At 32.2% G+C, this 17,854-nt stretch overlaps 2 protein-coding genes across 2 annotated transcripts; both read right to left on the bottom strand.

Annotated features, from left to right (window-relative positions):
- Window positions 1–134: 134 nt before the first annotated feature.
- LOC109799157 (cytochrome P450 72A14) lies at window positions 135–3,241 on the bottom strand. The gene is made up of 5 exons (XM_020359687.3): window positions 2,791–3,241; window positions 2,287–2,504; window positions 1,529–1,776; window positions 833–1,211; window positions 135–729 (listed from the first exon to the last, which is right to left on the bottom strand). The coding sequence occupies exons 1-5, from the start codon at window positions 3,131–3,133 to the stop codon at window positions 304–306; spliced, it is 1,614 nt and encodes a 537-aa protein (XP_020215276.1). The 5' UTR covers window positions 3,134–3,241; the 3' UTR covers window positions 135–303.
- Window positions 3,242–5,079: 1,838 nt separating this feature from the next.
- Window positions 5,080–17,262, bottom strand: LOC109798245 (uncharacterized). Its single transcript, XM_020358448.3, has 10 exons — window positions 16,917–17,262; window positions 16,657–16,831; window positions 16,376–16,534; window positions 16,113–16,206; window positions 12,887–12,957; window positions 10,767–10,818; window positions 10,296–10,344; window positions 10,065–10,199; window positions 5,625–5,744; window positions 5,080–5,515 (listed from the first exon to the last, which is right to left on the bottom strand). Exons 1-10 carry the CDS (start codon window positions 17,120–17,122, stop codon window positions 5,380–5,382), a joined length of 1,197 nt encoding a protein of 398 aa, XP_020214037.1. The 5' UTR covers window positions 17,123–17,262; the 3' UTR covers window positions 5,080–5,379.
- Between the last annotated feature and the right edge of the window lie 592 nt (window positions 17,263–17,854).

Genomic DNA, 17,854 nt, shown 5'->3' with positions numbered 1-17,854 from the left:
TAACGGTTATTCTTTCCATACATGTTATATAGTAACATTTACCGAAGAAATACCCGTATTTTAAGTGTCACTGAGTAAAGATCTCATTGCCAGCCAAGTCGACCGTCCAGAGTTGCTGCTGAGCCAAAACAAGGTTTCAATAATCACGAATCGATATTGAAATAAACTTTACGTAAAGGTTCAGATTTGTCATATCCATTACAATCTACCAGGAATAACAGAATTAACCTTACAGACACCATAAGAATGCACGCTGCTTTCAAATAAAGACGCCTAATTTATTTTTTTGCTAAGTATTGCATTCTACAGTTTGTGTAAAATGAGATGAGCCCCACGCTCAGGCTGTAGAGTAATAATAAAGGACGGCGCATGAGCATAGGACGGGGAGAACTCGATGGAGAAACGTTGCAGGATCATTGACACGGCTACTTTTGCTTCTAACAAGCCAAAATTTTGTCCTATGCAGAGTCGAGGGCCCCATCCAAATGGCAAGTATGAAAGTTTGCCTCTTGTTGCCTTTGAGACTCCTTCTGAGAATCTTTCTGGTTTGAATTCCCCGGCATCATCGCCCCAAAACTCCTTAGCCTGGTGTAGCATTGACACAGGTACTACAAGCTCCACTCCAGCGGGAATTGTAAGGTCTCCAAGTTTCGTATCTTTTCGAAGATACCGAGAGAACATAACTACTGGTGGATATAATCTGAGACTCTCCTGCAGAATCATTGACACCTGTTCGAAAAAGAGTGATTAGGGTGAAATCTGAACTGAAATGTTATCCCTCATCAAATGAATGAAGTGAAGCCATTAATTTAATTACATAGATGAAACTTACAATTTTAAGTTGACCTAGCCTATCATAATCTGGCTTTTCATTACCGAACACTTTGAAAACCTCCTCCCTCGCCTTTTCTTGCCAATCAGGATGCTTGCCTAATAATAACAAAGTCCAGACCAGCAATTCCGCATTCGCCTCCTGCCCTGCCAAATAAAATAGCTTGACTTCTTCCACTACTTCCCTTAAACTCATTCCTCCACCACTTCTTTTTTCAGATTCCTTGTAATTTGATTCCAAGAGTATGCCCAACAAGTCATTGTTAGTAGGCTCCCCTGCTTTGATTGCTTTTAACCTTCGGTTGATGATACCCATAAGTGATGCTCGTATTTCTTCGTCAATTGCTTTCATCCTCCTGTTGGTACGCGTTGGCAGAAACCTACCAAATAAGCATGATTAGATTTATTAGTGCCATTCATCACAAGACCATCACCGAATCTCTACGCTGGCAATTCAGGCCAACGAAACCTTTTAAACTTCATACAAAATAAAAACCCTGTCTTAATTTTGAGATACAAAACTAGTTTAATTCTGTATCGATAGATTCTGAAATACATCTTATGAATTTTATCTTATTGTACGTCTCTTTGAGAAATTCAAAGTACAACATGTTTTTTTGCCTTTCTCCTGGAACTGAGAGTTTTGCTTTGTATGCACCATAACATAAATGAATGTTAGTTCCAAATGAAGTCTTACCTGTAACCTGGAATGAAAGCAAACTTAAAGAGCGTCATAGTATGTTGAAGCATTTCCCTTTGAAGTTCGAATACTTTCCTTCCTTCTTCATAGCTACTTCCAAAGCCTGCACGAGCAAGGACGTCGCTTGACACGTTTTGGACCAAAGGCCACACATCTAACTCACAGGACCCATTAGACGAAGATAACAAACTGTCCAATTTGCTGATCAAATCATCGCAACTCTGGCAAAATATTGGTACCAAGAGCTGTGGCAATTTTCATGAATCATACAAACAGACCATATTAAGTGCGTTAACATCACCCATGAATTCAAGGTACATAAGAGTGTTCACTTTAAATGATTACATAAACACTGATGCTTGAAGAGAATTCATATAAAGAATATTAACTGAGCGTCTCATACATATGAAAGGAACAAACAACTCTAGAAGTGTTAATGGATTTTCTTATGGGAAATTGATCACCTGATAGGCTGATACTAGTGTTCTTTCTTTAGAAAAATTTACAAAGTTTGACACGCCCCCTTATAGTTATCCTATATCTATCAATAAAGAAGTAAACACCATTTTTATGTCATATGAGAAATTTACAATAGAGGATTCATTTATTCCCGCTAGAAGTAATGTAGCCAATTCGTTCCTTTTGTTTATTTGACCTGCTTGCATGTTAGCAAAAGTCGTTTTAAGGGATAACCTGCAGATTTATGAGTGCTTTTGATATAACAGTAATGGCAGTGAGAAGAACGACAAGCTAACCTTCAATTTCTCTACATTGAATGCTGGACTCACGATCTTTCTGTGTTTAGCCCACTTGTCGCCATCGTAATTTGCAAATCCTGATGCTAGAAGCTTGAAAAGTGGACTAGTTTCGGGCTTTTGAAATTCATAGACCTTAGTAGCAATTTCTTTGAATTTGTCTGGATCCAAGATGAATAGTCTTGGTCTTGGACCAAGCCACATAAATGAATTCTTACCTGTATTTACATTATTCAGAAGTTGTTAGCAACATTTAAAAGGAAAAGATTTGGTATGAAAAGGTTGACGTTAATTAGCAATGTCAAAAGCAATTCCAGTAATTTGTCTTGTTTGAAAAGGGACTCAATATATAATGACATATAAAAATATTAAAAAAAAAAAAAAAAAAAAAGTTAAACAGCATGGTCAATTTTAGGGCTAGGGTATTAGGGAATAATGATAAACTGATAATGATGCTCAAAAGATAATAAGATAGAGAGTGAAGTAGTATTGGCAGTGACTGACCGTATTTAGCGATGGTGTGGACAACGTAAGGCAATACACGGGGAGCAATGTCATTAGAGTGAGGATCCATGGGTTTGGATTTGGCTTCCTTAGTCATTTTAACCATATCTCTGATGTCTCCAACCAAAGGGCGGTAGGAATTGCCTTGGAGACCCTGCTCCTTGAGACGCCTCTCTAACCTCTTTGGTCTCAGCCAAACCCAGTTGAGCGCGTTCCAAAACCACCATATCAGCAAAGTAGCAACCACAGTACTGATAGCCAATGTAGTTGGTGTCAAATTCAGTGATGATATTCGTAATCCTCCCATGGTCACCTGCTCTGTTGGACGGCCAGAGATAGACATAATAACCGAGTTGAAACTTACTAACTCACCCTGATCATCCCCGCTTCCAATATAATGGAAAACAACTGCAAGTACTACGAAAAATAAAAATTAGGGAGGCCTCCCACGAGAGCCACGCATGTTATATTATATATTATATATCATATATATATTCTAATAATAACGAGGATGAGGACACACTTGCACGAAACTTTTATATATTAAAAAACACAAAAGCATGGTGGCATGATTTCCTCGCCTTGAGCATGGAGGGCACCGCGCTAATTATAAATTACAATGCTTACTTATATAGGGCTGGTTTTTTTAAACTTCAAAAATTGTTTTTAGGATAGGAGTTTCTTTTAAAAAAATTAATAAATAACTGCTTATTTTAAAAAAATAAATTGGCAAACAGATAAAAAGTAAAAAAATATTTTAAAATAGCTAAAAATAGCCTAAATCAAAAGTATAGTTTTTTTAATTAAAAAATGCATGTAATTAAATAAAAAAAGTATTAGACATGGTAAAAATTATATAAAAATAAATATAAAATAAATTAAAAATCCAAAAATTATAACTTCATATTATTTTCTAGTTACTTATGAAATATATTTTTTTTTTCATGATTTTCATTATATTATAGTACTTATGGATTCAAACGCGACAATTGAATTGTATAATTTTTATATAGTTGAATCTATTATTACAAGTTTTATATCTAGAATCATTCAAAAATTGAATCAAAAATTATGTCACAAAATGAAAATTTATTATTGTTTTAAAAATGCTAAATTGATCCAAATATAAAAATAGATAACCAAAGTTAATATTTTAATAAATAAATGACAAAAATAAAATAAATGACTAAAAATATAATTTAACCATTTTTAACTTTTAGTTAATAAATATTTTTCCAATGGTCAAATTTTTTAAAAGTCTATTTGAAAAATTTTCACACTACATTCAATTTATTGTACAATTACAAACAAAATATTAGTGTTGAGAAATATTATTTATAATACAAAGAGTCACTTGTATTTTTTTAGTGTATTTGATTATTTAAATATTTTATTTAATATTTAGGCATTTATGTTGACAAATTTTAAAATAACAATATTATATACCAATGAGTATTAAGATAGTGAGATACATACTACTCATCCAACCACAAAAATAATAATGTTATTTTTCACTTACTTGAACAAGCACACACATAATAAAACAAAACCTTTTTTTTGTCATTCCAATATTCCTATACATTCAGAGATAGCAACATTTTACGCCAGAAAATACAACAATTTACCCCAAAGCCTAATACCATCAAGTCCATTGGCTATATATAAATGAAATAGGATAACATATTTACATTATTATCCTTTTCGATACATCTAAAATCTTAGACTGCTCAAGGTTTTTTTTTAGTAACACTTAATTTTTTAACTTTTTTAATTTTATCAAATTATTAACTCACTAAAGTATCTCTTCATTAAAATCTTATCAAAAATAATAGTGTGATGAATTTGACCAACTCAATCCTTTATCACTGATGAATGAGATTAATTCAATCAATCATCATGATCTTAATGTCCAACATTAATTCTATCAACACAACTAGATAGTAGTTATACCCATATAGATGACATCTTTATTTTGTGCAACACATCTATATCAAGATGCTTTACGAGCACCATAACTACATGATATACAAGTTATATGACACTTTCTCCATAAGATGTAAGATGAGTTATGTTAGTATTAGTTACAAATGTAACAGTGAAGAGAACACCCTGTAATCAAATAAATTGTATCTAACGACAGCCAATCTAGTCAGTCTGCACAATTAAGATATCCTTTCTGTATAATGCTTGGTTTATGCTTCATGCGTATATCAAATCTAAGCAAAAACCCTGATGAATACACTATATGACCTCAAGCACAAACAGCTTCCCTTTCGTAGTGTGCACGCCTGATATAAATTACATCTTTATTTTGTGCAACAGATCTATATCAAGGTGATTTACAAGCACCATAACTACATGATATACAAGTTATATGATACTTTCTCAGTAAGATGTAAGATGAGTAATGTTAGTATTAGTTACAAATGAAACAGTGAAGAGAACACCCTGTAATCAAAGAAATTGTATCTAACGACAGCCAATCTAGTCAGTTTGCACAATTAAGATATCCTTTCTGTATAATGCTGGTTCATGCTTCATGGGTATATCAAATCTAAGCTAAAACCCTGATGAATACACTATATGACCTCAAGCACAAACAGCTTCCCTTTCGTAATGTGCACGCCTGCTCTCAATGAATGTCTGTCGAAATTTCTCAAACCTTCCATCCTTTATTGCTTCTCTTATAACATGAAAGAACGTCAAATAGTGGTGTGTATTGTGGCTGCAAAATTCAGTATTGACACATGTATTGTTGTTAGAGAAATGACCATATTCATAATTATTTGTAATAGTATTGTTGCTACTATAATTTGAAGCAAAGAAATTCATACATTTCAAGCAGAATTTGTGCCAGCATTTCATGAACATTAAATAGGTGATTGATATATGCTTTAGTATGATTCTTGCATGTATAGCAGGTACAGTTTCCTAAAATGGGGGACATATCTTTCCTGCATAAAATCAAAAGCAGATAAATGAGTAAATAAGGTGGTCTTCAATTTATTTTCTGATTTCATTTTTAATATGTTTTTGTTGGAATATCTCCAAATATCAATATTATACGTTTGAATAAGCTGAAAATAAAGGAAACTGTATATTTTGCATGTTCACCGATCTCCTGTTTATAGGGTCAATGACTATTATGGTTAAAAGGAAAATAACAACAATAGGAAATAGGTAAACAAATATCCAAAGATATTTAAAATATTTACAACAAAATATTTTAGATTTTAGATTATCTTAAAAATTATATCTTAGGATTCAATATCAATTCTACTGTATTCGGTGTATTCAATAACAATTCAATATCAATATTATCTTAAAAATTATCTATCACAGTAGTATCATCCTCCATAACCTAATCTTCTATCACTATTCTGTTATTGAGTTTCTAAAATGCAGAGCTCTTTTGGTTCAATCCAGTTTTTGTACTTTTTTCTTTCTTTATTTTTGCCACAGTTGGAGACTGATTCACTTGCATTTGTTCTCTTGGTGTCCATCCATGGAGAGACCACCATCTTGTTCAACCTGATCAGCCATCCCTTCAAGTGTCCTTGCTGAATGACCCCTCAGCCTTGTCAACATTGCCTTTTCTCAAGGCTGGTCCTGCCGTATTCATTGGCTGCTCCCTGTTCCATTTTACCCTAGTTTAAACCCTTCCTTTCAAATTTGTTTGATCTCCTTCTTCTCTCTCCTCTAAAACCCCTAAGCCAAGAGGGAGTGCTAGAATATCTCAATATCAATATTATATCTTACAATGTGTTTTAGTATCTTAAAATTTATCTCTAAGAATTAGTTTTCCTTCTTTTTATTTTCCATGCTATATAGTATTTGATGATTTGTTTCCATAGTTAATATAAATAGGTGTGAATGCTTTAAGTTTCATTATCACATAACATTACATTAAATTGTAATGTGTCACATTATGTAAAGTCAATTACAGTTTTCATTAATATTTACAAAAAAAATGACATTGTATTCATTTTTTTTTTTTTGACAAGATGCAGTGAAGGAAATGATGAAAGTAACTAATGCTGGCTTTTTTCTGTTTCATTTGTAAAAATCTTTGAAAATGGGAAATTAAATGAAAACATATTCTTGTAAATAATCAGTGGAAAATATCAATGGAAGACAAAAGCAAAGGATAAACCAAACACCTAACATCTCATCTGGTCTGGGCTGAACTGGTCATTTTTACTGATTGTTTTCTAATTAATCTAATGACTTCCTTTGTTCTTGATAATAAAATTTCTAATTCCATTTTATTTCCTAAGGATCCATTTGTTTCGTGTTAATCCTCAAGTTTTTTCATCTACTTGTTTTGTTCATAATCTCTTTTCATGATTGGAAAAAAAAATCCCTCAAACTACAAAATGTGTGTTTCTTGGGTATTCCAGAGTCCAAACAACAAAAAGATTATCATTGTTATTCTCCGCCAGTAATCACTACTTCATATCAGCTAATAATGTCATCTTCGTGGGCCAGATACCCTATATTTCTCTTCTTTCTCAAATGAGAGAACAACTTTGTCGTTTTAGTGTTACCAATTCCATACTTGTATCCATCGGTCTTTTTTATCAGCAATGTGAAAATTCATTAGAAAAGATACCAGGGGTACCAACTAAATTACAAACAAAATTTGAGGCAAGTTTAACCAGACTTGCACTGCACCCATCTCTTTCTCTTATACAGGAACCAAGTAATCCTACTATTGAATCTAATGAAGATGATTGTAGGTCCCAACCTCTTCTCATCACCTATAAATGTAAGGAACGAGCTGCAGAACCAGTTGCAGTGGAAGTTAAACCACACGATGATTCATGTCTTACTCCTTCAACTACCTCTACTACAAACCATCCAAAAGCAGATTCTGACTGGCCTATTGCTTTTGGAAAAAGCACGAGGTCCACTCACAATCCATGTCCTATTAATAATTTTTAAAGTTATCACTTATCACCATTTATCATCTTCCTATTTTTCATTTGTATCATTTCTATCTTCCATTTCAATTCCTAAGAATGTTGACCAATTACTTGATCATCCAAAATGGCAACAAGCCGACAAGCCATGATTGATGCAAGCATCCTACTAAGACAGCACTTGACAGACGTTCTAGTTCAAGATGGATATCGTGTTTTTATTGGAGGCAATATTGTCTCTCAGAAAAGTAAAGAACAAAATGTTGCATGGGCCAGACTCTAGAGCACAGGGCCATGGCTACTTGAACATGAACTTAGTTGGATTAAGCATCTCCTTCAAGAATTGAAGTTTCGATATATCCAAAAGATGAAATTATGTTGTGATAATAAGACAACTCTCATATACTCTCGGATCCAATGTTTCATGAAACAACTAAGCATATTCAAATTAGTTGTCTTTTTGTTCCAGAAAAGGCTCCTTCCAAGGAAATCATCACAGAATGTGTTAGTTCTAATGACCAACAAGCAGACATCATCACAAAGTCTCTGGGACCTAGAATTCAATTCATTTGTTCCAAGATATGAGCATTTGACTTATGTGCTCCGGCATGAGAAGGAATGTAGGATATAGGTCTAATAATTAACATTAAGAACCCCTTTGGTGATCAGGATATGATTATCGTATATTGTTATAATTATTTGTTTGTTGCATCAACATGATATGAAAGTCTTAACCTACTCGTTATCCTGTCATTTTGATCCAGTGTATTTTATCCCAAGGGAGGAGCTGCGTTAAAAAGTGACAGGATGGAATAAGTCCTCCCCACCCCCCGGCTTCGTCTTCCCTCTCTCTCTCTCTCTCTCTCTCTCTCTCTCTCTCTCTCTCTCTCTCTCTCTCTCTCTCTATATTTATATAATATATATAGCAAAACATATATTATAAAACTTGTATTCAACATTTTAACTTATATACAATTATAATAAATTTTCAAATGTAAATTTAAAATACACTATTAATTGAAATATTAAAAATAAAGAATTATTATACAAAAAAATTTATAAGAAAATATTTGAATAATAATTATAATTTTAAAAAGTTAAATGCTTTTAATTCCAGAAAAAAATGAAACAAGTTTTGATTTTGATCCTTGTAAATTTTTTTCTTTGTTTATCATCCTTCTAAAATTTAGAAGGATTGTTTTTAAACCTTGTTATTTTGTAATCATATTTAAGTACTTATTTTTTTATTAAAATGTTAGGTCACCATATCAAGTGTTACCCATAACAATTAACAATACCGTGTTAATGTGTTACACCTCTAAAAATGCTATTTATTTACCTAATAATCATTGTTAGAGACAAAAAATAATGATTTTAGAGAGATGAGAATCAAAGAAAAATATTTTACGGGGATCAAAAATGTTTTACAAGGATCAAAAACAATGTTAACAAATTTTAGAAGGATGAAAAATATTTTTTTTACAAGGACCAAAATCAAAACTCACTTATTTTACAGAGACTACAAACATATTTAAGCCTAATTTATACTATATCCATTAGTTTCTGTCAAATATAAAATACGTAAAATAAAAAACTTATCTAATTTGTTATCATAGTGTGTACCAAACATTAGATAAAATTAAAATTTATCGTTCTTATGTATTCTACTTTTATTCTATCATATCCTATCCTAACTACCAAACAGACCCTAAAAGTCTAGGTTACATGATTGATTGTTCAGATTCATGTAACTGTTAGGAAATTGTATTTAGTGCCCTTAACTACTCATGAACGTAACTTTTGAATCAAAATAAATATATGGCCTGCTGAGTGGTTTTTCACTCCAGCAATTCACTAAACATTATTATTCGGCTTCACTGAAATTAAAAAATGAGTGAACAGAACTTTTTTTTTTTTTTGTAACCATGGTACCGGTATGAAATATCCATTACCAAAAGCAATGATTAATCTCTGTTGGGAACCATGAGCACACTCAAGGTAGATATTTCCCTCCCAACATAGTCTATTCTCTTTGTTGGTCCCCCTCCTAACATAGTCTATTTTACATCCAAGGTCAAAATTTGAATCCTAGACAACTTGGTTAAGAGACACAAACAGCTACCACTTATGTTAACTAATGTTGGTTGAGTGAGCATAATTAATTTGGTTAAAATAGACTACTGGATACACCAGAAAAAATCCATAAACCAAAAATTAGATTGATTTAAAACTATAATTAAATAGCATCCATTTACATTCCAAGTTTACTAAAATTTGTTGTAACCTACCAACAAAGATTTCAACGCTAATTGATAGTGTCAAATTCAGAAAGCAGTTAAATGATCCTCTTACCTGTAAATTTTTGCTCTCAAATTAATTTTAGTCAAGTCACTTTCAATCGGGCTTTTCTGATATTTATATTGATTCCCGCTCTTGTCCAGCGAAAACGTTAGTGCAAATCCTCCAAGTGTGAGGGAATAGATGTACCTATGAACCATCACAGAAACCTTCCAAATTCCATGACACAATACACCAAGGAGAATAGAGATATTGAGCAAAAGGAAATTGGAATTAACTACTAACGTTGAATCAAAAAGATCAATCCCAGCATCAATTCCCTCCAAGATCTCCTCTGCAAAGTTGAAATCAGCTTTTATGTGCAATAAATTTGTATTTCAACATAATCAAGAAATAATCCATTTTAAGAACCAAGACAAGTTCTATAGATTAGCTGTGCAAAAGAGTGAATAGCACAACCCTGATGAGTTTTTATCAACTCCATGCCTAGTCAATTGAATCAAGTAATCAACATCTGTGATTTAACCTACTTATTGACTTTGTGTTTATGATTGTGTAGCAGTTCTCAACATAATAAATCATCAGCCAAATAAGTAAAATGATTGAGGTCAATGAACTCAATATTGATTACAATAAGAAAACGAAAGGTAAAAGAGACGAGGAAAAGATAACCAAACAGGAAAAAAAAATTTAAGGTAAAACACCTCCACTAAGCAGAGCATGAACACAAATATTAACTAGTTAGACCATGTGTACCTGGGAGTCCAAGCCCACTGATCATGCGTGGCTTTTCATCTGGCAAGACATCCTGAGAATAATGTCAGTTTATGATATTAAGTTATAACTTTCACCAAAAACTACCAGATAGAATCTCGGGTATTAAAGCTAATGTGAATGATTAAGCAGTGCAAGATGTGGATCAGTTGGTGATCTCTATTCGTGGGAAGCCCAAAATATGAAAAGTATACGCTCATAAGAAAAAAGAAATATACCAAGGGGGGAGTTAGTTATAGATGCTGAGTTGGCAGTATGATAATAGGAGAGAGGGGGGGGTATCAGGGTAGGACAACTAGTCATTTTTCCTGGTGGTTTTGGACAGAAAATTTGTTTTCTCTGAGGAGCCTTGGTTTTGGGTTTTCCATTTTAAGAGCTCAAGCTCATTGTCTTTTTCTTCATCAATAATAATCTCTCCTTTATACCATTACATTTTATCACTCCCCCAAAAGCTTAAGTTGTTAGATGACATGAATGGTTATATGTCAGCTGATTGAGACCGATACTTATTGATTATTATTTCTCTATTTCCTAGTTTCCTCATTTAGGAGATTGCTTAATCAAAGGAAATTTGTATCATATAACACTAAAAATATCCATAACGAGTGTAGTAAGAGAGAAATGGAGATGTACAGCAGGCAACCACAATTTCTTAAAATCAACATGTTTTGAATAGAAACAATATGACTAGACCTAGGGAGAGACAGAATAAAAATAGTAAGAAAATCACATTATAACTCATGAGGAGTGGCCTTTATTATTAACAAAAGGTGTATTTTGATTAAAATTATGAATAAAAAATTATCATTATGCCTCACAAAACAGTGAACAGCTCAGCCAGGGACGGATCTAGGTTATGTATAGTAGGGGCACTTGTCCCCACTACCATTTGATACACACATATTTTTTATTTAAAAAATAATATATATTAAAAAATAAAAATTATATTTTAATAAAATAAACATATGTTTAAATTATAGTTTGTATAAAATGTAAATTTTGAGGAGATATTCATTTATTTGATGTCTGTCAAACTTTTGAAAAAGATTAATTCTCTTATGTAATAAAGAATATTCCTCAATAACGAATATTTTTTTTTAAGTTTAATTATAATATATATATATATATATTAATACTCACATATATAATGCAATATGTTAAAAAAAAAATTAATTTTTGATAAAATAAAATTTGTAGCATGTATGTTTACCTATTGTGTTTTCTATTTATTATATATGGCGATTAAAAAAATCAAAATAGTAAGATTATATATGTTGATTAAAAAAATCAAAATAGAAAAGATCGGAAGATTTATGTTCTATTTAGAATTTTTATTATAAATTATATTTTAAAATAAATTATCATCTAAAAATATATATTAGATATTAAAAACATGTTTATATCATAAATAAATTAAACTTGGTTTTTATAAAATTTAACATTTATTTTTATATTTTTATTAGTGTTAAATTATTTTAAAGTAGGTCTTTAGAATTATAATTCTAACCAAATATTTGAAAAAATGTTTACGGCAGATAAATTATAATATAATCTAGTCGGACCTAATTATTTTTATTTTTAATTATAATCGTAGATATAAAACCTTGTAAAAAATAATTATGATATATTTATATTTTTTAAAATTATATGTAAAATTTTTAATACTACAAATATACGAATAAATATTGTCCTCACTATTTAAAATTTCTGGATCCATCACTGACTACAAATATACGAATAACTATTGCCCCCACTATCTAAAATTTCTAGATCCGTCACTGAGCTCAGCCTTCATTCACATTATTCTGTATTCAGATTTGCTATTAACAGAGTGCCATCTGAGGAATGTATCTTACTCAGGCTACAATACTGACATTGTTATATATTAGGATAAAAAGGGAGAATATGTAGACATGAATTCTTCTTAGAAGCATAAATAGTAATCGTAATGGAATGTCCACAAACAGATGCAAAAAGTAATAAGAAAACCAGATTATAGTAGTACTCATTGTAACAGACAAATACATGTTAGGATTAATTGCAAGTATTTTTACATATTAAATAAAATCATAATAACGACTTACTAAAGTAATAGCACTTACAATAATAGCACTTAGAAGAGCAGGTCGCTCATCAATGCCCTCACCAAGACCAAATCCTCCAATCCAAAATCCTGCATCAACCATTACAGTTCATCTATCATACGTATCACAACAATACAGGCATTTAAAAATCTCAAATTAATCATATAGCATAAATGAAAATGCACAAACAGTAAAATAAAGAGTATTCATTTCGAATTTTTGAGGGAAAAAAGTGTATGGTACAGTTTATTTTAGAGAAATAAACGCTTAATTTTGCCAGCTGTGGCTACAAGAGTTTTTGTAAAATATGTGATTATTTCTCCAAATTTAAGCTACACTGAACATGCTATAAGTAGATATTTTTGTTTGCAGTTTATCATCAAGGATGTATTTGTTGGCTTGGATTAAAAAACAATAAGCATATATACAGGATAGAATCAATAGACAGCTAGTGGTGTCAATTTATATTTCAAATCATATCTTCATTTAATCTAAAGGCCAAAATGAACTTATTTAACCAATCAAGTGACATGTTGTCTCCTATGAAGCCTAGATACTTAGTACGACACGGATACAGAGATACGATTTTTTTTTATAAATTAAGGATACGATACGTTATAGATACGTTAAAAAAATAGAAAATTTTATATCAATATAAAATATTGGTAAAAAAAAAAGAGAGAAATGTGTCTTTGTAGAGTACGCATATTAACTTTTAAAAAGGTTTTTTTGTTTGAAAATTTTAAAACTAAAAATAAAAAATTAAAATATTAATAAAATGAACATTTGGGTAAAAAAAAATGTATCCAAGCAGTATCACATGTTATAAAGCCTTATCCAGCCATTATGAGCCATATCGGAGCGTATCCAATAATTTAAAAAAAAAAAAAAAAAAAAAAAAAAAAAAATTGAATACTTCTTGAATACGTATCTTGGCATATCCGAGCCATATCGGTGTCTGATACGAGTACAACACCGATATTTTCCATTTTTGGAGTACCCAGGCTTCATGGGTTGTCTCCCACCTAACCCATGGACATGATGCCAAAGCTCCTAAAGATCAATGGTTTTTGCCATAATCCTCTCAATTCTCAAATCCATTAATTACAAGGTACAATAAGGAACTAATAGACATTGACAAATTTTACCAAACAAACCACAATATTAACCAGATTCATGTCTAAAAAATGAGAAAATAAGAAGAAAAAAAATGAAATATGAAGATAGTTAAAAAGCTATGCTATTACACTTGATTTTGAGATCTGAATCCATGCGCTATCCATAAACAGAGAATGTCAATTCTAATACTAAATGTAAATGTTATACTTCTGATTCCAACACTAAAAGTATCTTCTTTCTTGACCTCTAGAATCATTCTGGAAAGTTATTGCAATAGTGTCCTATTAGTTATTTTTAAGAATTATTGAAACAAGCAGAGAAGTTCTTGACAAGGGGAATGAATTTAACCCGGATGAATCTCTTTGTACACAGGGGATCTTCCACTTGGTGGGTTGGGTGGGGGCAGAAAGGAGAATGTTACATAATTAGTTTGGAATGAATCTTAACCATTAGACTAAAAAAGAAGGAATGGGTACAAAGTGTCAAAATTTTGACACAAATGATAATTGATTCTATCTCTAAGAAAACATAATTCTCCACTGCAAAGTGCAAACTCATGTATGACATTACAAAAATGTGTAAAAGTCATCTCTCTGTTGGCAAAATTACTAAAGGTTTCTGTCAAAATAAAGTAGTTTTTCAATACTCATTGGCCTACCGGTGAAGAAAATAACTCACAACCAACAAACAAACAACCTCACACATGAAGGGGCTGTACTTTGTATGAATAAAGTCATGGGACTCAAGAAATAATCATCAGAGTCACGCTGGAGCTGGAAGACTGTTAGGGAATTCTTGTGCAACATTTTGTTATAGGTAAAGGTGTTTTAAACCAATTCAGTCCAATGCAAACTACCAAAACCAAAAGAAAAATACCAAATAAAGTGAAAAGCCCAATCATGAAAAATCGGGACTCAAATCACCTATCTCCAAAGCCTGCCCCTTCCCTGTCTTTCCAATTATATTTGGAAAGTTTATAGTGTGATTGGTTCAGTGGTAAAAAAAACATGGTGGGTACAAAATCATGGTGAGTTCACTACAAAAGCAACTATTAGTTGCTTCTAAAAATCATGGTGAGTTTAACTCACCAATCCAAACACACCTTCAAGAAAGATGTGTAGAACATAGAATCTGCCTTGTGGCAGATCTGTAGGAGCAGTTATTTTATGTCTATTGAGATGATAGACAGTTATCAGGTTCAGTTATGTATTTTAGGAGCAGTTATTTTATGTATGGGTTGATGGTAGGCAGTTTTTAGATTGTATAGGAGCCATTATGTAGGAGAGTAGTGGGGGATAGAGTACATTTGAGAGTTCTTTGGACAGGATTATTCTCTGTAGGAGTTGTTAAAACTCTGGGATAGCATATACTATAAATTTCTATTCAAATAGTGTGCCTAAATCTCAAATTCCAGTGTTATATCAAACTGCATGTTTAGAAACAAAAGTATAAAAACAAGTCATACAATCCAATCCAATCCAACCCACTTATAATGGGATTGGATATTGGACAAAGTTTGATATTGTATTTAAAATAATCCAAATCAAACCGCAAAGTATTTTATAATCAGATTAGATGTTTTTTTTACCTAAAAACTAATCCAAACCAAACTGCAAGTGCAAGCATCCCTCGTTATAAGCACTGGGAATGAGTGCAGAGAGATGGGACTTAGGAGTATGTTTAGAATCACAAGATCTGAATCCCGATTTGATATGATTCCTATGGCAATCAATATTAATTGCAAGGTAAATCAAGATTCAAAATCAGCCATGAATCACAACTAGGATAGTTTTAATCACGCTTAGCTCATGAGAATTAGTGAATCACATTTCTGAGCTGAACTTCTGGGTTGCACGCAAAACAAGGTCAGTTTGCATGTGACCCAATTGTGGAAAACATTAATTTATAATTTTTAGGGGTTTTTTGATAATATTTTTACAAGATTAGAAGGAAGGTAATGAAATATTCGCCCATGCTTAGTGTGTTTCACAAAAATCAAGAACCATAAGTCATCTTACCTGTGATGAAAAAATAGAAAAGATAAAAAGAAACTTAAAAAAATATACAAAACAATAGTGCAAAAAACATTTACTCCAAATGTAAAAACAACAGAAGAAAAAGAAACCTGATACATTTCGCTTGGCTACCTCCTCTGCACATCGCTTCCTTTCATCCAAATTTGGGCCTCCAACAATGGCACCAAAGATGGATCCAGCTGCCTAAATTTTGAGGCATTAATATAATTAAAATAGTTAATTTTATCTGATAACAAAATGACACGAGGATCCGTAAGAATGACAATAAGCTATTACATTTCTAAGAGCTCATGAGCTTCAGAACGCAATTCATATCACAAGTAGAGGTAAAAAAACATAAATTGTCCTTTACCGGATTTAACGCAAGGCAATCATCAAGCCATCGCACAGTTCTATCTACTGAGGTTTTGTTCCTTTTATCAGACACCCAAGCAGGTACTTCATCAGCCAAAGTGGCCCATATATTTGGCTTCATGCATGAAATCATTTCAACATAATCTTTGGGTTTAATCTGGCCATGTCAACGTACGATTAGAAGATACAATAGATTCATCGTTATTTAAAATGTAAAACTAAAGCAGAGTGTAGAGAGAAAGATAATGCAAGGCAGGTAGCAATTGACACTTAATTTACCAACAGACGACCACAAGGAGTCTCAAAAGATGCTCCGAGTTTGGTAGTTCCCTTAGACTCGGGAAGGCATTGAATGGAGTCCCTGGCTACGGCTGCAATGCCATATTGGTGCAAACCAAGCATCTGATGAAGGCCTCCTAATTTTGATATTGTGGTTGAAGCAAGTCCTTCCAAACTAGAAAAATAGAAGAGAAGAGAATGAGAATGATATGAAAGTCTATTACTATTACATTTGAAAAATGGACGCCGTTACTACTTACAAGTGAAGTGGAGAAATTTGAAGGAGATGGGAATCCGGGGATGGGAGAGAAGTGAGCAGGTCAGGGGAGATAAAGTGAGGAAGCCCTTTACGGGTAGATAGGAGAAGAGCGGGGGTCTCAATGGGTCCTGGGCAGCTTCCCATCTCTAAAGCTCCTACCCGACCACCACAGTTCCATGCCGTCTTCACCACAAACTTCATTTGCATATTGCAGACGCAGCTTTGTATGTTGTTCCTGTTGCTGGATAGTGTTGCTAGGCGGTTTTGGTTCTGGAGCCGGAGGGCATGCAGTTGTGGGAAGAGACCTGTCAATCCGGGTCATCACTGGCCAGTGCATTTCTAGGTTGGGCTGTGCCGGCCCAAATTTATGGCTACATGACTTGGATTAATTCGAATTTAATCTAAATTTAAATTTCAATCAGCTGAATTGTCGCTCTATTAATTTATATCATTTTTATAGTGTATTAATAAAAAAAAATTATGTATATTATTTAGATTTTCATCTAAGATTAAAAATGAGTTTAGCTCAATTAACTCAACTTGATAATATTTAATTTAACAAAGTTTCATTCAATTTTGATATATTTTTTTTATAAATTTTAGCTAAATTTGATTCATGTTTGTGAACAATTCGGTTCAACTCATTAATTCGAATCGCATGAATTATGAATAAAAAGATTTAATGTTATACATCTCAAAAAATTTATTTGTTAATGAATTATAGATAAAATAATTATTTAACTTTTTTTTTCTAAATACAAGATAAAATTGATAGAGAACCATCCTTGAATACCACATGATCTTTGACAAAATTTATGCTTAGGAGACTAGAAAAAAGTTATTAGAGAGAATGTGCTTCTTCAACTTGTGTTTGTCATGAGCATAAAACATGTGTTATCTTTTTAGTTACTTAATCTTCTATTGTATATACTTTGTATA

This window comes from Cajanus cajan, chromosome 8 (assembly GCF_000230855.2).
Source record: "Cajanus cajan strain Asha chromosome 8, NIPB_CcT2T_4, whole genome shotgun sequence".
Lineage (NCBI taxonomy): Eukaryota > Viridiplantae > Streptophyta > Magnoliopsida > Fabales > Fabaceae > Cajanus > Cajanus cajan.
The sequence above is the reverse complement of the archived record's forward strand: the minus strand, read 5'-3'. Positions and strand labels throughout refer to the sequence as shown.